This window comes from Dendrobates tinctorius, unplaced genomic scaffold (assembly GCF_039654945.1).
Source record: "Dendrobates tinctorius isolate UK_male_01 unplaced genomic scaffold, ASM3965494v1 ptg000342l, whole genome shotgun sequence".
Lineage (NCBI taxonomy): Eukaryota > Metazoa > Chordata > Amphibia > Anura > Dendrobatidae > Dendrobates > Dendrobates tinctorius.
This window is the reverse complement of record NW_027362008.1, coordinates 1,865,423-1,889,603: the sequence shown is the minus strand read 5'-3', so window position 1 is coordinate 1,889,603 and position 24,181 is coordinate 1,865,423. Positions and strand designations below refer to the sequence as shown.

The 24,181-nt window shown below is 45.5% G+C and overlaps 2 protein-coding genes across 3 annotated transcripts in view; one reads left to right on the top strand and one right to left on the bottom strand.

Annotated features, from left to right (window-relative positions):
• The window catches only part of LOC141074931 (uncharacterized), a 1,026,924-nt gene that overhangs the window by 805,209 nt on the left and 197,534 nt on the right, over positions 1-24,181 (top strand). The gene's annotated exons all lie outside the window — the stretch shown is intronic.
• LOC141074948 (uncharacterized) overlaps positions 1-24,181 on the bottom strand; it is a 157,679-nt gene that overhangs the window by 79,246 nt on the left and 54,252 nt on the right. The window contains 1 exon segment of the mRNA XM_073562276.1: positions 6,350-7,729. Coding sequence (XP_073418377.1) covers positions 6,350-7,729 — 1,380 coding nt within the window.

Sequence of the window (24,181 nt, the reverse complement as noted above, 5' to 3'; positions counted from 1 at the left end):
GTATACAGTAGTCCACAATGGTAAGGCAGTAATACATGAACCACTCATCACCGGTATACAGTAGTCCACAATGGTAAGGCAGTAATACATGAACCACTCATCACCGGTATACAGTAGTTCACAATGGTAAGGCAGTAATACATGAACCACTCATCACCGGTATACAGTAGTCCACAATGGTAAGGCAGTAATACATGAACCATTCATCACCGGTATACAGTAGACCACAATGGTAAGGCAGTAATACATGAACCACTCATAACTGGTATACAGTAGTCTACAGTGGTTCGTCAGAAGAAAGTCAAATGACCCTGATCAAAAGTTTACATACCCCATTTCTTAATACCGTGTATTACCCCTCTAACATCAATGACAGCTTGAAGTCTTTTGCGGTAGTTGTGGATGAGGATCTTTATTTTCTCAGATAGTAAAGCTGCCCACTCTTCTTGGCAAAAAAAACCTCCAGTTCCTGTAAATTCCTGGGCTGTCTAGCATGAGATATCCCCAGAGTGGCTCAATGATATTGAGGTCAGGAGACTGAGATGTCCACTCCAGAATCTTCACTTTGTTCTGCTGTAGCCAATGACAGGTTGACTTGGCCTTGTGCTTTGGATCATTGTCATGTTGGAACGTCCAAGTACGTCCCATGCGCAGTTTCTGGGCTGATGCTTACAAATTTGCCTCCAGTATTTGCTGATAACGTGCTGCATTCATCTTTCCTTCAACTTTGACCAAGTTTCCTGTGCCTTTGTAGCTCACATCCCCAAAACATCAGCAATCCACCTCCGTGCTTTACAGTAGGAATGTTGTTCCTTTCATCATAGGCCTTGTTTCCCTCTCTCCAAATGTAACGTTTATGGTTGTGGCAGTTCACATCAAAACAGCAGCTCTGGGAGGCTATTCTGACTTCATGCAAAGAAATACAAGCAGAAACTCTCCAAAAAACTCACAAGTTCAATGGATGCAAGAATTGTGAAGGTGACATCAAAGAAGGGTTCCTATGTTTACATGTATCTTGGCCTGTTAGGATGTTTTGGAGCTAAATAGCTTTTTTATTCAGTGAATGTGACCTCCTAATGCTGCAAATTCCACAAATGAGCATTTTCAATTTTTTAAAACATATCAAATGTTTAGAAATTCTTCTGTGCCTAATAATTTGGAACAGTGCATTGTGAGTTTTTTTTCATTTTGGAGATTATACTGTTATCATTGGGAGGTTTCTTCAATAAAATTCGATGTATACTCTAACGGGTGATGACTTTTATCAGACTGTCATTAGGAAAATCATAGAAAAATAGAATTTGCATAATAATTTGGAACATGGTATATATATATAGGACAGCACGGTGGCTCAGTTCTTAGTACAGTATTATATATAGGGCAGCACGGTGGCTCAGTGGTTAGCACTGTACTATAAGGGAGCATGGTGGCTCAGTGGTTAGCACTGCAGTCTTGCAGTGCTGGTGTCCTGGGTTTCAATCCCACAAAGGACAACATCTGCAAGGAGTATGTATGTTCTCCTCTTGTTTTCGTGGGTTTCCTCCCACACTCCAAAGACTTATATGGAATCTAGATTGTGAGCCCCATTTGGGACAGTGACGATAGTGTCTGTAAAGCGCTGCGGAATAAGATAGTGCTATATAAGAAAAGCATAATAAATAAGCAAGTCTTATGAGCTGTTTCCTAGGAATCCACATCAGAAGCTCGCCGGGGGGTATGGAGAACATTAGTAACTGAGACAGTGTTGTGAGGGTCCGCTGTGGACTGCCCTGGTAAGGGTGGGAGTTATTGGGGCTCAGGGACAGACAGTTTCATGAACCCCGTCTGATTCCAGATACAGAGAACTCCGGTATTTGCTGCTATGAAAATGGATGAGACATGATGAATCTCATCTACCATCGCTATGAGAATTCGGACTGATGAGGTGAGATCATTGCGCTTACTATCTCTCTGGTTTACATTTAGTTATAGGATGGTTTTATTTTGATTTATGCCCTTTTCTGACACCAGATGGATACATGAGCAATCTACTCGTATAACCCGTCCGACTGACCACTGTCTATTTGAGCAGCTTGGAGCAAATCAATTATGTGCATGTGGACCAGTGCGGCTACAATGCTGATACATGAGGCATACATGAGGCATACATGGCTGATACATGGCGGATACACAGCAGGTACATGAGGCATACATGGCTGATACATGAGGCATACATGGCGGATACATGGCGGATACACAGCAGGTACATGAGGCATACACGGCGGATACATGGCTGATACATGAGGCATACACAGCGGATACATGGCGGATACATGGCTCATACAGTGGGTCAAAAAAGTCTTTAGTCAGCCACCACTTGTGCAAGTTCTCCCACTTATAAAGATGAGAGAGGCCTGTAATTGACATCATAGGTAGACCACAACTATGAGAGACAAAATGAGAAAACAAATCCAGAAAATCACCTTGTTTGATTTTGACAAGATTTATTTTACAAATTATGGTGGAAGATAAATATGTGATCACCTAAAAACATGCACGATTTCTGGCTCTCACAGACCTGTAACTTCTTCTTTAAGAGGCTCCTCTGTCCTCCACTCATTACCTGTAGTAATGGCTCCTGTTTAACCTTGTTATCCGTATAAAAGACACCTGTCCACAACCTCAGTCACACTCCAAACTCCACTATGGTGAAGACCAAAGAGCTGTCGAAGGACACCAGAAGCAAAATTGTAGCCCTGCACCAGGCTGAATAGACTGAATCTGCAATAGGCAAGCAGCTTGGTGTGATGAAATCAACTGTGGGAGCAATAAGAAAATGGAAGGCATAGACCACTGATCATCTCCTTCGATCTGGGGCTCCACACAAGATCTCACCGATCACAAGAACGGTTAGCAAAAATCCCAGAACCACACGGGGGACCTAGCGACTGACCTGCATAGAGCTGGGACCACCGTAACAAAGGCTACCATCAGTAACACATTACGCCGCCAGGGACTCATCCTGCAGTGCCAGACGTGTCCCCTTGCTTAGGCCAATACATGTCCGCGCCCACCTGAAGTTTGCTAGAGAGCATTTGGGTTATTCAGAAGAGTATTGGGAAAATGTCATATGGTCTGCTGAAACCAAAGTAGAACTTTTTGGTAGAAACAAAACTTGTTGTATTTGGAGGAGACAGAATACTGAGATGCATCCTAAGAACACCATACCTACTGTGAAGCATGGAGGTGGCAACATCATGCTTTTCTCTGCAAAGGGACCAGGATGACTGATCCGTGTACATGAAAGAATGAATGGGGCCATGTATTGTGAGATTTTGAGTGCAAACCTCCTTCCATCAGCAAGGGCATTGAAGAGGAAATGTGGATGGGTCTTTCAGCATGATAATGATCCCAAGCACACTGCCAGGTCAATGAAGGAGTGGCTTCGTAAGAAGCATATGAAGGTCCTGGAGTGGCCTAGCCAATCTCCAGATCTCAACCCCATAGGAAACCATTGGAGAGAGTTGAAAGTCCGTGTTGCCCAGCGACAGGCCCAAAACATTATTGCTCTAGAGGAGATCTGTATGGAGGAATTGGCCAACATACCACCAACAGTGTGTGCCAACCTTGTGAACTTACAGAAAACGTTTGACCTCTGTCATTGCCAACAAAAGATATATAACAAAATATTGAGATAAACTTTTGTTAATGACCAAATACTTATTTTCCACCATAATTTTCAAAATAACTGTTGCCAAATCAGACAAGGTGATTTTCTGGATGTTTTCTCATTTTGACTCTCATAGCTGTGGTCTACCTATGATGTCAATTACAGGCCTCTCTCATCTTTTCAAGTGGGAGAACTTGCACAATTGGTGGCTGACAATACTTTTTTCCCCACTGTACATGGCTGATACATGGTCCTTCAGATCACGTTTATATACAGTTATTTTGGGCTTTTTAGATAGGTTATCTCATCGACCACTGTTGATGATGGCATTTATGCAAGTCTGCTCAGGGATCACCCACACCCGGGATCTGTCTGAACAGGGATCACCCACACCCAGGATCTGTCTGCTCAGAAATAACCCACACCCAGGATCTGTTGGCACAGGGATCACCCACACCAAGGATGTGTCTACTCATGGCTCAGTCGAACCCAGGATATGTCTGTACAGGGATCACCCACACCCAGCATCTATCTACAAGTCGGAAGCTTGCTCAAGCCTGTAGCGCAGTTGTGATGATTTGTTCACAGTGGTGAATATACTGCAAAGTTATTTCTATTACTTGTATGTACACTGATCAAAAAAGTAAAGGGAACACTAAAATCCCACATCCTACATATCACTGAATGAAATATTCCAGTTGCAAATCTTTATTCATTACATAGAAAAACATAAAAATGATCAATGTACAGTAATCACAATTAATATCCCATGGAGGTCTGAATTTGGAATGATACTCAAAATCATAGTGGAAAATCAAATTACAGACTGATCCAACTTCAGTGGAAATGCCTCAAGGCAAGGAAACAATGCTCAGTAGTGTGTGGCCTCCACGTGCCTGTATGACCTCCCTAAAATACCTGGGCATGCTCCTGATGAGGCAACCAATGTCCTCCTGAGGGATCTCCTCCCAGATCTGGATTAAAGCCTCAGTCTACTCATGGACAGTCTGTGGTGTAACGTGGCATTGGTGGATGGAACGAGACAAGAGGTCCCAGTTGTGCGCAACTGGATTCAAGTCTGGGGAACGGGCAGGCCAGTCCATAGCAACAATGCCTTCATCATGCAGGAACTGCTGACACACTTCAGGCACATGAGGCCTAGCATTGTCATGCATCAGAAGGAACCCAGTACCCATTGCACCTGCATATGGTCTCAGAATGAGTCTGAGGATCTCATCCCTTTACTTAATGGCAGTCGGGCTATAATTGGATAGCACATGGAGGGCTGTGCTGTCCTTCAAATAAATGCCTCCCCACACCATTACTGACCCACTGCCAAAGTTATGGTTATGGTGGAGGATGTTGCAGGCAACAGAAAGATCTCCATGGCATCTCCCGACTCACATGTGCTCAGTGTGAACCTGCTCTCATCCGTGAAGAGCACAGGGCACCAATGTCGAAACTGCCAATCTTCGTGTTCTCTGGAATTTGCCAATCGCCCTGCACGGTGTTGGGCTAAGTTGGACGTCAGGCCCTCATTCCATGGAGTCTGTTTTTGACAGTTTGAGCAGACAAAAGGATGTCAGTGCATAAAGGAGGTAGCAGTCCTGCTGCTGGATTGTTGCCTACAGCTCCCTCTACGTCTCCTGATATCTACTCCATGCTCTGGACACTGTGTTGACAGACACAGATAACCATCTTGCCAAAGCTAACATTGATGTGCCATCTTGGATGAGCTGCACTGAGCAACTTCTGTGGGTTGTAGACACAGCCTCATGCTACTGTACAGAACCTCTAAGGGTGAGAGCAATGACAAAATGCAAACGTGACCAGAACAACTGCCAAAAAGGATGAGAAAAGAGAAATGATCTGTGGTCACCCCCTGCAGAACCACTCCTTTATAGGGGTGTCTTGCTAATTGCTGATTATTTCTAGCTGTTGACTTTTCCATTTGAACAGCAGGAGAAATTGATTCACCATCAGTGTTGCTTCATAACTGGTCAGGTTGACATCACAGAAGTGATTGACTTGGAGTCACATTGTGTTGTTTAAGTGTTCCCTTTATTTTTTGAGCAGTGTGTATACTGGATTAAATATTTTTGGACAAATCCTGAAGATCAGTGAGAACATACCGTCAGGTCATTATTTTGTGGTGCGTGTTCTTTTTTCCAGTGCTTTGCTACCTGGTTAGGACTGCTCAAGATAATGCAGAGGAAGAAGTACAGACCCCTAGGGACAAATCTCTGATAACACTCAGTTGGGCTTAACATAAAGTTTAACCTAAACTTTACAAGCTAATACCTCAACAAAGGAGATGAGAATTAAAATCTGAAAAAAATTTTTTATTAAGCTCTGCAGCCACTATGCAATGATGTGACCAGTTTAACATGCTCAAGCTGCTGGAAGGTCCCCTTTAAACATCCAAATAATTTTAATTTTTTTCCCTAATTTTTTTTTCTCAAAATCTGTTGTGGATTTGCCAATAAACGCTGATTTGGAATCAAATTGATTCAGCAAAAAGTGTAAGTGTTCCAATGCCTTCACCTGCCCTGAAAATACATGTACGACACTCTCAAGTCTTCCACCGTTTATGGAAACGTACAAAACACAGTGAACATAACTACAGTTTCTTTCTTTCATGAGTTCTCTTATGTAGAACAAGATTATATTTTTGTATAAAACGTCTCTCACACAGTGGACATGAATACGGCTTCTCTCCCGTGTGAATTCTCTCATGTGTAGTAAGACGTGGTTTACATGTAAAAGATTTCCCACATTCGGAGCATGAATACTTTTTTTCTCCTGTGTGAATTCTCTGATGTTTAATAAGGTGTGATTTATGCGTAAAGCGCTTTTCACATTGTAAACATGAAAACCGTTTCACCCCGGTGTGAGTTGTTTGATGTACAGCTAAACAAGATTTACTTCTAAAACATTTCCCACATTCTGAACATGAATACGGCTTCTCTCCAGTGTGAATTCTCTGATGTGTCAGAAGATTTGCTTTACTAGTAAAGCATTTCCCACATTCTGAACATGAATATGGCTTCTCTCCTGTATGAATTCTCTGATGTGGAGTAAGACTCCTTTTATCTGTGAAGGATTTTCCACATTCTAAACATGAAAATGGCTTTTCTCCTGTGTGAATTCTCTCATGTCTAACAACTTCGTATTTATGTGCATAACATTTCCCACATTCTGAACATGCATAGGTCTTCCTTCCTGTGTGAATTCTCTGATGTCTAATAAGACTCCCTTTATATGCGAAGGACTTCCCACATTCCAAACATGAAAATGGCTTTTCTCCTGTGTGACCTCTCTCATGTATAACACATGTTATTTTATCTGTAAAGCATTTCCCATATTTTGAACATGAATATGGCTTCTCTCCCGTATGAATTCTCTGATGTGTATTAAGAGTATTTTTATGTTTAAAGCATTTGCCACATTCAGAACATGAATACGGCTTCTCTCCTGTATGAATTCTCTGATGAGCAATAAGATTATTTTTAACTGTAAAAGACTTCTCACATTCTGAACATGAAAATGGCTTCTCTCCTGTGTGAATTCTCTGATGTCTAACAAATTTTGATTTATATATAAAGCATTTACCACATTCTGAACATGAATATGGCTCCCCTCCTGTATGAATTCTCTGATGTGTAATAAGACCGCCTTCATCTGTGAAGGACTTCCCACATTTTGAACATGAAAATGGCTTCTCTCCTGTGTGAATTCTCTGATGTCTAACAAATTTTGATTTACATGTAAAGCATTTCCCACATTCTGAACAGGAGTATGGCTTCTCTCCTTTGTGTTTTCTTTGTGTTAAGAAATCTGAGCTTTTAGTATATTGCTTGTCACACTGAAATCTTGTATCCACATTGTCACCTGGAATTGTGGTAACAATGTGAGATTGCTCAGGAGAGGGTTCCTCATGATTAGGAGGAGTATAAGAAAGTGAAGTGCTGTGAAGTCCAGGAGCTCCATGAAGGATAATGAGGGTTTCTCCATTAGACTGATTCCCGATATCTTCTTTTTTACAAATTAGTGATAAACTGTTATTCTCACAAGGATTTCCTATAAGGAAGAAAGATAGATTGGATGTAACTTCTTTGAACACAAAAGGGATTTCTACATTTATTTTATGGAGCGCACAATGAAGACCCTCGTCAGTGAAAGGACCAGTAATAAGAAAGACAACTAGATGCCATAACATTAACACAATGACGAGTAAAGATAATAACACTTATATAATTGTGACATTGGCACAAGTCAGGGGTGGCAGAGATCAGATAGTAAATAGTTTTGTCATCAGAAACTACCCCCTTAATATACCACCAGTGTCATTTCTCTCTCTCAAGCTTCCTATCAAGCACTTAGTGTAGAAAAGTGTCCACACAATTAAAAATGGAGTTTAAATATTTCATTACCGTATGTAAATAAGACTGACTGGTCACAAAAGTGGTCCTACATCCAGGAGTAATTGAGCTCCAGCCACCGTAATCATGTCCTCAGTATGGCTAAGGGCATGATAGGAAACCTTAGAAGACTGCAATAGCTCTGAAGGCACATGAAGGGGGAAAATCCTAAATTACAGGCGCACTTTAAAGAGGACCTGTTAGAAAACAAAAAATTGAGATAAATAACTTGTAAAAATCCTTGAGCGCTGATGATTCTTCTGCTCCACGCTGTGTCAATCCATTGCAGAGATATTCACATTTATCCCTCCTGGAGTGCACTATGTGAAGTCTCTACGATCTTCAGTTGTCTCTGGTGACATGCGCTTTCTCCAGCCTGCCCAGATGCTGATAATCACAGCTTGGTAGCCTCAGACTGCTAGATCAGATGCCGAGCTGGGATTAGCAGCGTCTGGGAGGGGTGAAAGCGAATGTCCCCAGAAAAGACTCTGAAGAAAGCCCAGCTGGACGGCAGAGTAGAGATTTCACATGATGCGCTCCAGAAGAAATTAATTTGAATATCTCTGTAATAGAGTGACGCAGACGAAAATGGAAAACAGCGGAAGAATCAGGGGAGCTCAGGGCTATGTACAAGGTATTTATCTCAATTTTTGGAGCAAGTGACAGGTTCTCTTTACAATTTATGTTGGAAGAAGGAAACATGATTAAACGTATGTAAAGGTAAGGAGGTCAGTGTGTCTGAAAAGTAAACTGGTTCACTCAGTGTGCACCGTGGTCCATGGTGGAAAAAATACAGTATCACAAAGTACTGCAATAGTTAATACTGGATGGTTAGACTGCCCATGCTCCCCCTGTCCACCATAAAAGTGCTTGTAATGGGCAAGAGAGTTTGAGAACCGGACCATGGAGCAGTATAAGATGGCCTCCTCTAATGAGTCACATTGTCATTTCCATCACGTGGACTGCAGGTGATTGCGCGTCAGTTCCCTGGGGCAGAGCTAGAGCACGGAGGCGCTAGGAGACTTACCCATTACTGATAGGAGATGACCGTCACTACTGATCAGCCTCTAAGTAGATGGGAGGAGCTCTGCCTGTAGCCCCTCCCCTACACGGAATCTCATCAGTAGCTGCCGTCACCTCTGATCTCAGTCATGTAACAATGTTTCCTAACTGAATAGAGATTTTACCCCTGAAGTGAGAATTGTGAGACGGAAGAAGAAATGCACAGATTCTGCGGTGACAAGTTACAGAGTTTCCTATTTTCTATTCATACAATTCATGAAGTTTATTATTCTTTATCGAGTGTAATAAAAACTGATCACAAAGTTGTGTATAACATACAGTACCAATGAGAAATACCGTCTGTTACATGTTACAGAAACACTCAGCACCCAGAATATGTTGTGCAGTTATATGTATGTATAATAGGTTCTATGTGAGATGCATGTCCCTAATGCATCAGCCCACAGGCTGCGCCCCTGGGCAGAGGGGACACGATATTCTCCTTCTGTCCGCCCTACTCCACCTTTGTAATTCCCACAGTAAACATCGCAAGGCTCCGGCCACCTGCGGCTTTTGTAATGCATGTCTGGCCTGCCGCTTTTCTATTGGCCTGCCCTCTGTATCTGTGTGATATATTCTGTGTCCTGTGAGTAAAGTGTTGTCAGACTGGAAATACGTGGAGAAGCAGTGATCTTTTATATGCGCCCATGTAACCAAGGAATTCCAGCCAGCGTCATTCATTCAGACTCCAGCCAACGCAGAGCGGACCTCCGAAAACACGGGGTGGTACTGAAAGAGGTACTCCAGCTTGGTAGACCCCGTTACACTGGTGGCAGACAGCGGGATATGATACCCCTTCTACAGGAGGAAAGGAATGAATGGAAAATAACTACCAGAAGTTAAAGAGGACTACATTAAAAGCCCGAGGGTTGATCGCCAGCAACAAAACAAAAGCGGATTTGATAGCAGCCATCATGGAACACGACAGTGCAGCGCCCCCCCAATGTGAATGTGGAGGGGACCGAATTCCAGAGGGAGGTAAAGAACAGACTGGCGTTCTATGGCCTAAACCCTGCAGTAGAGATCATACGAGAGGTGATGGCTGATGTGCGTACTGATCTGAAGGAAAAGATGGCCGAGCGGACCAGGATAGAGCTAGCCAAGATGGAGATGGCAGAGCGGACCAAAGTGGAGCTGGCCAAGATGGAGATGGCAGAGCGGAGAGAGGAGAGTCAGCGAGCAGGGGGAGCTCTGGCTTTCGACCAGGTACCTTCAACAGTAACCACAAAAAGATCCAGTATAATGCCTTCCGACAGTTGGGGGAGGCAGAGGAAGACATTGATGGCTTTCTGCAGGACTTTGAGCGGCAGTGTGCCCTTCATCAAGTGAAGCCGGAGGAACGGGTTCAGATTCTGGCTAGCAAGCTGACAGGCCGGGCAGCGGACGCCTATCGCACGGTACCTGATGAGGAATGTATGGACTATGACCGGATCAAAGAAGTGATCTTGGCCCGGTATGCGATGACACCAGAGGCCTACCGCCAAAAGTTCCGCGGACTTATAAAACGCGTAACCGATACCCACGCTGAATGGGCCTGTAAATTATGGCGGTCGCTGCTACAGTGGGTACAAGGGAGCCAAGCAACCACTACGGAGGACGTCCTCCAGCTCTTCCTGTTAGAACGATTCGTTAATGGACTAAACCACGAGACACAGGAATGGCTTCGGGACAGGCGGCCAACGACTCTTGAGGAAGCCGCTCGTCTGGCCGATGAACATCATGATGCCAGGAGGCCGCAGTTCTCCGGATCAAAGGTGGTCACTAGGGGCCCGCCCATGGACCTGGAGGGCCCCAAACTACCGAAGATTGTAGGGGGACCAGCTAGAAACCCGGCATTGGGGGCAACAACTAACCAAGGGGTGGAAGAGATGGAGGAAAAGCTGCATGAAGTAGACCCCGTGCAGGCAGCCCGGGCAGATAATCGACAACAGCATCGACAGGTCGTGTGGGTTAATGGGAAACGTATGCAGGGACTAAGATTCTGGGGCAACTTTGACCCTTGTGAAGCCTCATCTCGTCCGGGACCAAGAGAAGACGAACCGGACAGTGGCAGTCCGTGTAGAAGGGGGAGCTATACATTGACTGCCCACTGCCAGGATTCACCTGAACTGGGGAGTCGGGGATGGCCTTGTTGAGGTCGGCTTGATGGAGGATTTGCCTGCAGACGTCTTGCTGGGAAATGACTTGGGGCCCATGTTGTCTGCATTCTCAGTGCCCTTCTGGCTGAGACCTATCCTGTGACCACCCGGAGACAAGCTCGAGCTGCGGAGGCGGAATCACACTCAGGAGGCTCAGGTAAGACATCCCAGCCCTACACGTATTCCCATAGCCAGACATATTTCTTGGGCCACCCCAGATGAATTTAAGAAGGAGTTACTTGAGGATCCTTCATTAGAGGGATATCGTGGGAAGGCACAGGAGGGGAGAGGAGTACTGGAAGGGGAACAGTTTGTATGGAAGCAGGGACTCCTCTACCGGATCACAGAGCAGCACCACACAGGGACGAGGCCCACTATAAAACAACAGCTGGTAGTTCCCAAGAAGTATAGGCAGGAGTTACTGCGAATCTCTCATGATATACCCTTGGCTGGGCACTTCGGCGTCAGTCACACCAGGCATCGTCTGACACAAAACTTCTTTTGGCCGGGGGTGACCTACGAAGTTCGTCAGTACTGCCAGACCTGTGACAGTTGTCAGCGCATTGGCAAGAGGGGGCATCGATGCAAGGCCAAATTACGCCCCCTCCCCATTGTGGAGGAACCATTTAGCCGAGTAGCGGTCGATCTGATAGGGCCGTTAGCCAAACCCAGTCCGTCAGGGAAAAAGTATATATTGACAGTGGTAGATTATGCCACACGGTATCCAGAGGCAGTTGCGTTACCTAACATACTGGCAGAGATGGTGGCGGCCGCCCTGCTCCAGGTTTTCTCACGGGTCGGATTTCCCCGGGAGATTATCTCGGACCAGGGTACCCAGTACACAGCAGAGGTGACCAACCAACTGTGGAAGCTGTGCGGCGTAAAGTCCATTAGAAGCCCCCCATACCTCCCGCAAACCAATGGGTTGTGTGAACGCTTTAACGGGACATTAAAACAGCTCATTCGGACTTTTACCAGGACCTTCAGGGACTGGGAGAAATTCTTGCCACACCTCCTGTTTGCCTATCGGGAGGGGCCCCAAAAATCCACGGGGTTCTCCCCGTTCGAGCTGGTATACGGGAGACGGGTAAGGGGACCCCTAGACTTAGTGCTGGAACACTGGGAGGGCCTCATAGAAGGGGTACCTATTGTACCCTATGTGCTGGAATTCCGGGACCGCCTACAGGAGCTGACCCAGGTTGTACGTGAGAACCTGCAGGTGACCCAGCGGCGCCAGGTACGATCGGAGGGCCAGAGAGCGCACTTTGGAAATAGGACAGAAGGTCCTGGTGTTAGAACCCACTAAGCAGAATAAGTTTCAAGCTGCATGGCAGGGGCCCTACCAGGTAGTGGGGAAAATAGCCGACACAACCTATAATGTCGCCGATTGTGACGACCCCCGAGTTATCCGCATGTCCCACGTGAATGTGCTGAAGCCCTACCGGGAGCACCCTGATGAGGTAGTGGCCATCTGTGCACCTGAAGAAGAGGATTTAGCCGGACTTCCCTTGCCGGATGTCTTAGGGGAAAGGACTCAGTCTAAAACATGAGACTAGGCACACTTGGGTGAAGACCTAGGCCCCCGGGAGAGACAGCAGGCTGAGGCGTTGTTGAGGCTGCGACAGAGGATGTTTTCATAGAGACCGGGGTACACTCGCCTGGCACAACACAAGGTTGAGACCCAGGATCAGACCCCCCTACGACAAATCCCCTTCCGCGTCCCTGAGTTTGTACGAGAGGGGATGCGACAGATACAAGAGATGTTGCGTTTAGGGGTCATTGAAGAGTCAGATAGTCCCTGGGCATCCCCCGTAGTGTTAGTGCCCAAGAAGGATGGGACTACACGGTTTTGTGTAGACTATCGTAAGCTCAATGAGAAAACAGTGACGGATGCATATCCCATGCCGCGTGTGGATGAGTTGTTAGACCGGCTGGCGGGGGCAAAGTATTTGACCACCATCGATCTATGCAAAGGCTACTGGCAGATTCCCCTTAGTCCTGACGCTATTCCCAAGTCGGCATTTGTCACCCCGTTCGGCTTATTCCAGTTTCGAGTTATGCCATTTGGGATGAAGAATGCCCCGGCGACCTTCCAAAGGCTGGCTGACCGGCTTCTGGATGGTCTCCAGGACTATGCTTGTGCCTACCTGGATGACATCGCCATCTACAGTGCGACATGGGAAGAGCATCTAAATCACCTAGAGACAGTATTGGACAGGATCCACCAGGCCGGAGTCACCCTGAACCCAAACAAGTGTCACGTGGGCAAAGCAGAGGTTCAGTATTTAGGGCATTGGGTGGGAAGTGGGAAACAGCGACCAGAACCAGCCAAGATTGAGGCCATAACCAAATGGCACATCCCACGCACTAAAACCCAGGTCATGGTGTTTCTAGGGACAGCGGGGTATTACAGGAAATTCGTTCCCAATTACAGCAGCCTAGCAAGCCCCTCACTGATCTGACCCGTAAGAACCAACCCCACCAGGTAACCTGGACCTGAGTGTGAGGAAGCCTTCCACCAACTAAAGGACGCCCTCACCAATACCCCTGTATTGGCCGCACCCGATCCAACTAAACGTTTCCTGGTTCACACAGACGCTTCTATGTTTGGATTGGGGGCAGTAGTGAGCCAAGTCGGGCCGGACGGCCAAGAACACCCGGTAGCTTACCTGATTCGGAAACTACTGCCCCGTGAAGCTATGCCGCCATCAAGAAGGAGTGCCTGGCGGTAGTATGGGCACTCAAAAAGTTGCAACCATATTTGTATGGACGACAGTTTTCCCTCCTAATGGACCATAATCCCCTAGTCTGGCTTAATCGGGTCTCCGGAGACAACGCCAGATTGTTGCGGTGGAGTTTAGCCCTACAACATCTGGACTTCACCATCCAACACAGACCCGGCAAACAAAACGGTAACGCCGATGCACTAAGTCGACAAACGGAACTTGTACCAACCCCATAAACTTCGGTCATCCCCAAACCGATCCGTTGAGGATCAGACTGTGTATGCCGATCGCGTCGCTGAAAAGGGGAGCCGTGTTACGTGTTACAGAACCACTCAGCACCCAGAATATGTTGTGCAGTTATATGTATGTATAATAGGTTCTATGTGAGATGCATATCCCTAATGCATCAGCCCACAGGCTGCGCCCCTGGGCAGAGGGGACACGATATTCTCCTTCTGTCCGCCCTACCCCACCTTTGTAATTCCCACAGTAAACATCGGCAGGCTCCGGCCACCTGCGGCTTTTGTAATGCATGTCTGGCCTGCCGCTTTTCTATTGGCCTGCCCTCTGTATCTGTGTGATATATTCTGTGTCCTGTGAGTAAAGTGCTGTCAGACTGGAAATACATGGAGAAGCAGTGATCTTTTATATGCGCCCATGTAACCAAGGAATTCCAGCCAGCGTCATTCATTCAGACTCCAGCCAACGCAGAGCGGACCTCCGAAAACACGGGGTGGTACTGAAAGAGGTACTCCAGCTTGGTAGACCCCGTTACACCGTCACCAGGTAAAATGCGTCACTGATGGCTTATAACACTATATATCACTTATGGCTGACGGCTGTCAGAATTTGGGAACACGAAAATGTCTGGAAAAAAAAAAAGTAATTTTTGTTTTATGACTTTTCTACAATAAATAACCTAAATATAATTGGTATTGGCCTCGATATCTTGTATTGCCCAGAGTTCCAGTGCCCCTCCACCCCGGGACTGAAGAAACACTACACATTTCCCTTTTCCAGCCCCCTATGGTGTCCCCTGCTCCCCCCTCAGCTCAGATCAGTGGTCCCTTCCCCCAGGATGGACAGTGCAGTGGCATGGGGGCTGCAGTAACAAGTCTACCCCACCCTCCCCTGCCTTTCCTGTGCGGTGACCTATGGGGCAGCGCCACATCCTATTAACTCCCGCAGTCTGCTGGGCGTCACCAGTTACAGATCTATTCTGCACCTGGTTTCATTGCTCCCGTCAGTCGGTGATAAAGCAGCCGTCCTCCTCCTCATATACTGCCCCCATCATATTATACAGAGCTGTGCACTCACAGTTGCTCATTTTCTACCCAGTTAATTCTTCTCTTTTCTCTGCTCTTTGTAGAAACGGGAAGTCTCTTGTCCTTGCATTTATCAGTCCCTTCTTCACCTCCTCCCTCTGCCAGAGACCTGTGCAGTGACTGATGACTCATACAGGGAAAATTAACCTCCAGTTTCTACAGAGCTTGGAAGGATTCAGCTCTTCAGTTATTAATCACCTGATGTCATAGATCTAATGGAAAAGAGAAGAATTAGCTGCGCAGAAAGGAAAATGATCAATTGTAAGTGGACAGTGCTACATAATATGATGACTGCAATATATTAGGAGGATAACAATTTGATGGGAGGAGGAGAGCAGCTTTACACGTACGTGGCTTCCATAACACCTGGGGCTGACTGAGGCTTCTATCTACATGACCATTCTAACTCTGCATTCTCATTCTGACCTCGTCCTCGCTCCTATATTTTGTCTAGTACCGGCCATCTTTGGTTTCGATCTGACATGTTGACCTTCTTCTGTCAGCTCGCTCTACCAGCCAGCACCTACTATGAGGATGCCACCCAGGTGTGTGTTGTAAGTCCAGATCACTGCATAGTGGTAACAAGATGGAAGCCGGGATACCTCTGGCATCTGCTATATGGAGACTGTCTGTAAGCGCCTTATTATTAGGAATGGCCGGGTTTCCTACATCGGTTCATGTAATGATACTGTACGATATGACATAAGATTCCCTGAGTATTACACTGCAGATGAGATTTTTGCCTGTCAGTAGCTGCGACCCCCCTTCTGCCCCCACAGCTCACACACATTGCAGCTCTGTGCCAAACTAAATGAATTCAAGTCTCCAGGTCCAGATTAATTACACCCCAGAGTACTGAAGGAGATAGCAGAAGAAATTTTTGAACCCCTCTCCATAATCTTTGAAAATTCTTGGAGAACAGGAGAAGTCCCAGAAGACTGGAGAAGAGCAAATGTTGTTCCTATCTTCAAAAAGGGCAAGAAGGTGGACCCAGGCAACTATAGGCCGGTGAGTCTGACTTCTATACCAGGAAAGATCTTTGAACAAATTATTAAACAACATGTATGTCAGTACCTGGCTAAGAATGAAGTGATTAAACAGAGTCAGCATGGGTTTGTAACTAATAAGTCATGTCAGACTAACTTAACGTCCTTCTATGATGGAATCACTGACTGGGTGGATTAGGGAAATGCTGTAGATTTAGTATATCTTGACTTCAGCAAAGCATTTGACAAAGTATCTCACACAATCCTTATAGAAAAAATGACTAAGTATGGAATGGACAAAGCAACTGTTAGGTGGATTCATAACTGGATTAGTGATTGGACCCAAAGAGTGGTAAATGGCTGCACATTCAGTTGGAAGAATGTCTCACGTGGGGTACCACAGGGTTCTGTCCTGGGCCCTGTATTGTTCAACATCTTTATCAACGATTTAGATAAAGGAATTGAGGGTAAACTGATTAAATTTGCTGATGACACAAAGCTAGGAGGGATAGCTAATACCAGAGAAGAGAGAGAGAGGATTCAAAAAGATATAAATAAACTGGTGCAGTGGGCAGCAACTAACAGAATGGTTTTTAACAGGGAAAAATGCAAAGTACTACATCTGGGCAATAAAAATGAAAAAAGCATGTGCAGAATGGGAGGAATAGGGCTAAGCAACAGCACATGTGAAAAAGACTTGGGTATACTAATAGATCACAGACTGAATATGAGTCAACAGTGTGATGCAGCAGCAAAAAAGGCAAATGCAATTCTAGGATGTATTAACAGAAGCATACAGTCTAGATCACGTGAAGTCATTATTGCCCTCTACTTCTCTTTGGTCAGACCTCATCTGGAATACTGTGGCCAGTTTTGGGCGCCACATTTTAAAAAAGACATCAACAAACTGGAGCAAGTTCAGAAAAGAGCGATCAGAATGGTGACCGGTCTGCAAACCCTGTCTTATGCGGAAAGGTTGCAGGATTTGGTAATGTTCAGCTGCAAAAGAGAAGACTGAGAGGAGACTTAATAGCTGTCTACAAATATCTCAAGGGCTGTCACATTGTAGAAGGATCATCTTTATTCTCATTTGCACAAGGAAAGACTAGAAGCAATGGGATGAAACTGAATGGGAGGAGACACAGATTAGATATTAGAAAAAACTTTTTGACAGTTAGAGCGATCAATGAGCGGAACAGGCTGCCACGAGAGGTGGTGAGTTCTCCTTCAATAGAAGTCTTCAAACAGAGGCTGAACAGACATCTGTCTGGGATCATTTAGCGAATCCTGCTTTGAGCAGGGGGTTGGACTAGATGGTCCAGGCGGTCCAATTCAACTCTACGATTCTATGATCTGTAACAGGACACAAGACACTTCCTGTGCCAACCTTCCCCCTCCCCAGCTAAGGAATGTTAATTAGCAGTGGAAAGACTTTCCTTCGTCTGAAGAAAGATGTCGCCTCATCGATATATATGGGAGATAGTAAAATGGGCATAGCTCGGACCCTGTTCACGACAAAAATGAAACGGACATATCTGCAACGTGCTCCGATCCGGCTTCACTACGGTGGTTCTAGCCCCGACAGAACCAGAGAAACGGAGCTTTCCTATCCAGAGTGGAATAAACAGCTGGTGCTTGGTGTCATTACAAAGCTAATTTCAATATAAGATGAATGATGGTTCTGCCGATACTCTGCTAGGTTCTCAAGCCCAGATATAGTGGTAATAAGCTTTCCGGACCCACAACTGTACTTTGAGCAGGAGGAGGACCATCACAGCCAGCCCCTTTAGTGAGGTCACAAACCCTAAGCTATAAGGTATTACTTCCCTAAAATTCAGCCATTCCTGCCAGAGATCTCATGCCAAGAAGTTCTCAGATGAGTGGAGACATTTGGCTCCGCCTCCTCCCCACATGGTTAGCCTAAAGGGGGTTTTACACATAGCGATATCGCTAGCAATATCGCTAAATCACCACCAATTTGGTGATGCAGCAGCGATATCGCTATGTGTGATACCTCCGACCGGCTCCCCTGCTGTCTGTCGCTGATCGCGCAGCTCCATTTCTCGTCGGGCGCTTCCTGCTGGGATTCCTGCTGGCGCCGACGAGCGACGCGGACGGGAGGACGTCAGGATCGCCTCGTCTGAAAGGTAAGTAACGACCGCTGTATCGCTGTGAGATCTGCCTGTGTGGCAGCTCACTAGCGACCATTTAGCGATGCACCAGCGATCCTGACCGGGTAGTATCGTGGTCGGGATCGCTGGTGCATCGCTAAATGTAAAGGGGCCTTTAGACCATCTAAACACATGTAAGTGTTAATTTCTGTTTTTAAACCCATTTATTTTATATTTGCATTGTCCATATCTAATGTCTCAACTTTGTAAAATCTTTTATCTCTGCAATCACTGCCCATCTTTTGGGAATAAATTATAACTTTATTAGACTGTCTCTATGCTCTAAGACGAATTTACGTGCCTTTAAGATAATTACGCTACTGAATTGAGTTGGCTTCGATCCCCTCTATTAAACTTATAAATTAATAAGAGTAATCTGGAGCTGGTGGCGGCGAAGTGTGGTCTGGGTCCCAGGTACTGCTGACTCTGACGGAAAGGGATTTTTATAAGCTAATTGGGTGGCTGCGGCCAGAACATTTTTATAATTCCCTCACTGCAGCGTGCCGGGTGGCCAGAACTCATTGAAGCAGCTGGCCGGCCACCAATTATCCCAGGTGTAGTTCCCTGCAAAAATACTCTGCAGTAAAATATATGACAGTAATCAGCAAGTGCTGGATAACAAATACAGGGTATTTAGTCGATAAGTTTTTTTGCAAAAAAATGGATACCAAGCTGCTTTACCGCGTCAAGGTAACCCGTATTGAAGCAGTCCCTATCTAATATTTTTAAAACCTGAACATCTGAACAGTGTCTAAAATGAACAGGATTCGGACAGGCGCTTTTTAGTATGGGCTTGTGTGCAAGACAGCTCTTTTGTGCATGTCACACAAGAGAGGGGTGGGGTCTCTCAAACCATGCTAGGCAAAGGAAAAAATGGATTAAAAACACATGTGACATGCACAAATATGAACAAGTCGGTAAGACAACGTTCACACCACCCACTAACTGAGACACAACAAGAAAACAGATTTGTAAAAATACTCTGCAGTAAAATATATGACAGTAATCAGCAAGTGCTGGATAACAAATACAGCGTATTTAGTCGATACTTTTTTTGCAAAAAAATGTATACCAAGCTGCTTCACCGCGTCAAGGTAACCCGTATTGAAGCAGTCCCATAAGCCCATACTAAGAAGCGCCTGTCCGAATCCTGTTCATTTTAGACACTGTTCAGATGTTTAGGTTTTAAAAACAATAGATAGGGAATGCTGTTATGAATGGGTCACCGAGGAAGAAAAAAGCAACACACGCTAAGTCTCAGAAAATCAGAGAGGTTGGTAACTATGCAGACTGCAGAGCCCTAATCTTAACACACAACTAGAAGCAGTCGTGGAGCTTGCCTACGATGGTCCTGGACGCCTCGTCACAACCGGAGAGCTACATAAGCCTAAAGTAAGAAAAGAGGAAAACTAACTCCACAGAGCAGAACCCAAAGGAAAGACAGCCCCCCACATGTATTGATGGTGAATTAAGATGAAAACACAAACAAAGGCAGAAAAATAGGCTGAGCAAACGATGGGGCCAAACTAACTTGAAAGGACAGGAAAGGAAAGATACTGTCTGCAATCTGCCAAAAAACCCTACAAAAATAATGTCCAACGCTACTGATAACTAAATTAACCCTGAAGTCACTAAACTTCTCCCACTATATCAGCACTCTGGAATATTCTGAGACAGAGCAAAAAGAGGACAATCTAATAAAGGACAAAAAGACAAATTGGCAAATACAGATAAATAAGAGTGGAAATTCAGCACAGCCCAGCCAGGCTGGCTGACCACACAAAAACTGAGTTGACCAACAAGAGCAAGTGTGAACCTTAGCAAAAAAAACAAACCTAACTTGAGAAGACTGGAGCAGAGCTGAAGTCCAAGACCTGAGCAGCAGACTGAATCACCAGCAACAGGATAGGGCGTTGGCTGTCTTATATCCAGTCTGATACTCCAGAGATCCAATCACTATCCTCCTCGACAGGTGGCAGACCATTACCAATTAAACTAACCTCACTACCTCCTGTCACCACCAGAGGGAGAACGGAAGGAGAACTCCCAGCTGGTGGAGCAGAAAATGAGCTCATAACAGTACCCCCCCCTTGAGGAGGGGTCACCGAACCCTCATCCACGCCACCAGGCCGATCAGGATGGGCCCGGTGAAAAGCACGAATCAATTTATTGGCATGAATATCCGAGGCAGAGACCCAAGAATTATCCTCCTGGCCATAACCCTTCCATTTGACCAAATACTGGAGTCCCCGTCTGACCAAACGAGAATCCAATATTTTCTCTACCTCATATCCTTTAACCAAAACAGGGTCAGGAGGAGCCGCCACAGGAACTACTGGCTCAACAAACCTCTTCAACAGTGATTTGTGAAATACTTTATGGATTTTGAATGTAACTGGAAGAGCCAACCGAAAAGAGACAGGATTAAGAATCTCCAAAATCTTATAAGGTCCAATAAATCTTGGCTTAAATTTTGGAGATGCAACTTTCATGGGAATATTCTTAGACGACAACCAAACCATATCACCCACTTTAAACCGGGGACCAATGGTCCTATGCCGGTTGGAAAAACGCTGGGCCTTTTCCTGAGAGAGTGACAACTTATCCACCACTTGGTCCCATATCTGCTGCATTCTCACAACCACAGTGTCCACACCTGGGCAGGACGAAGATTCCACTTGTCCTGAAGAGAATCGAGGATGAAATCCAAAATTACAGAAAAAGGGTGACATCAAAGTGGCAGAACTAGCTCTATTGTTCAGCGCAAATTCGGCCAAGGGCAAAAATGAGACCCAATCATCTTGATCAGCAGATATAAAACATCTAAAATAAGACTCCAAAGTCTGGTTTGTTCTCTCAGTCTGCCCATTGGTCTGGGGATGAAACGCGGAGGAGAAGGATAACTGAATTCCCAGATTGGAACAAAAGGCTTTCCAAAATCTGGAAACAAACTGGATCCCTCTATCGGACACAATGTTCCCAGGAATCCTGTGTAACCGAACCACCTGTTGTAAAAACAAGGGTACCAACTCAGCGGAAGATGGCAACTTTGGGAGTGGTACAAGATGGACCATCTTCGAAAATCTATCACAAATCACCCAGATAAGTCATTCTCTGAGAGACAGGAAGGTCAGAAATAAAATCCATGGAGATATGGGTCCATGGCCTCCTGGGCACTGGGAGGGGCATCAGCAACCCACTAGAACGAGAACAGGGTTTAGACTGAGAACAAGTCCCACAGGACTGTACAAAATTCCTGACATCGCGAGACAAGGCAGGCCACCAAAACGACCGACTCACCAAATCTCTGGTACCAAAAATACCTGGATGACCAGCCAATGCGGAGCAATGGACTTCAGACATCACTCTCTTTCTCCACTGGTCAGGAACATACAATCTTCCCATAGGGCAACGCTCAGGTTTATCCTCCTGAAATTCCTCCAGGGCGTGTCTCAAATCGGGCGAAATGGCAGAAAGAACTACCCCCTCACCTAGGATAGTAGTAGGCTCAGTCACATTAAGGCTGGTTTCACATTTGCGCTTTTGTGCGCTGCGCATCGTGCGCACCCGTGCGCATGCGCACTGCGCACCTATGTTTAACATGACGTGCGCATGGTCTTGCGCACACTTGCGTTTTCGTGCGCATGCGTTTTTTTGTCTTTTGCGCCAGGCGCGCCAGACGCAACATGTTGGATTTTTTGGTGCGCCCTGTCTCGGCAAAAAAACGCATGCGCACGCTTGCGCACGGAATGCGCAAAAACAACACATTGAAGTCTATGGGAACGCATGCGTGCGCATGGTCTTGCGCACGGTTGCGTTTTTTTGCGCATGCGTTTTTGAGTGAAACAAGTCTAGAATGTTCTCTAGACAATGGAAAAAACGTCACACCTAAAAACGCATGTGCATAAAAAAACGCAAACGCATGCAAAAACGCATGTAAAACGCAAGCAACGCTGCGTTTTTTTGACACATCAGCGTGCGCATAATGTTAAAAAAACGCGCGTTTGTTTTGCGTTTTTCTTTGCGTTTTTTATGCGCACGATGCGCTGCGCAAAAAAACGCTAATGTGAAACTAGCCTAAGAGAATCAGCAAAGAAACTCCTAGAAAGGGCGTCTGCCTTAACATTCTTAGTGCCCGGAAGAAAAGAGACCACAAAATTAAAACGCGTGAAAAACAAGGCCCATCTAGCCTGTCTAGGATTCAAGCGTTTAGCCGACTCCAGATAAATCAGATTCTTGTGATCGGTGAGGACCACAAATTGATGTCTAGCTCCCTCCAACCAATGTCTCCACTCCTCAAATGCCCATTTCATGGCCAACAATTCCCGATCCCCACGTCATAGTTGCGTTTAGATCGGGAAAACTTTTGAGAAAAGAAGGCACAGGGATTCATCTTAGAAGTCACAGGATCTTTTTGGGACAAAACAGCTCCTGCACCAATCTCAGAAACGTCTACCTCCACTTGAAATGGAAGTGAGACATCAGGTTGCCGTAAAATTGGAGCTGAAGTAAATCTCCGCTTAAGCTCCTGAAATGCTGAGACAGCCTCAGGAGACCAATTCAGCACATCAGCTCCCTTCTTGGTCAGATCAGTCAGTGGTTTGACAATACTAGAAAAATTACCTATAAATTTACGATAGAAATTAGCAAAACCCAAAAACTTCTGGAGAGCCTTCAAAGAAGTAGGCTGAACCCAATCATAAATGGCCTGTACCTTGGCTGGGTCCATTTCAATAGTCGATGAAGACAAGATAAATCCCAAAAATGAAATCCTCTGTACACCAAAGAGGCATTTCGATCCCTTAACAAACAGGGAATTCTCCCTCAAAATCCGGAACACAGTCCGGACATGTTCCACATAGGAATCCCAATCACTAGAAAAGATCAAAATATCATCCAGATAGATGATCAAAAACTTATCCACAAAGTCACGGAAAATATTCATAAAGGACTGGAAGACAGAAGGGGCATTAGTGAGCCCAAAAGTCATCACCAGGTACTCAAAATGTCCCTCCGGAGTATTAAACGCCGTCTTCCATTCATCCCCGTGCTTGATGCGAATAAGATTATACGCCCCCCTGAGGTCAAGCTTAGTAAACCAGCAGGCACTCTTAACTCTGGAGAATAAATCAGACATCAGAGGTAACGGGTACTGATATTTAACCGTCATCTTGTTAAGGGAACGATAATCAATACACGGTCTTAATGAACCATCTTTCTTGGCCACAAAAAAAAAACAGCGCCCAAAGGTGACGAGGATGGTCTAATATGACCCTTCTCCAACGACTCCTTAATATAGGATCGCATAGCATCATGTTCGGGTACTGATAAGTTGAAAAGCCGACCCTTGGGAAATTTACACCCGGGCATCAACAACTCAATTGCACAGTCATAACTTCTATGAGGAGGCAAAGACGCAGACTTAGGCTAGTTTCACACTTGCTTTTTTTTGCAGCGCGTTTTTCCCGCAAAAAAACGCATTGAAAAAACGCATACATAAGCATACAACTGCTGCGTTTTTTTCAAGCATTTTTATGAGCATGCATGAAAAAAACGCAGCGTTTTTATGCGTTTGTATGCGTTTTTAGCGCGTTTGCGTTTTTTTCCAACATTTTTAGGTGGCCCCTCACACTACCCAAACCATGACTTTACTAACCCTAACCCTGACCCTGACCCTGACCCTAACCCTTAACCAAATCATAC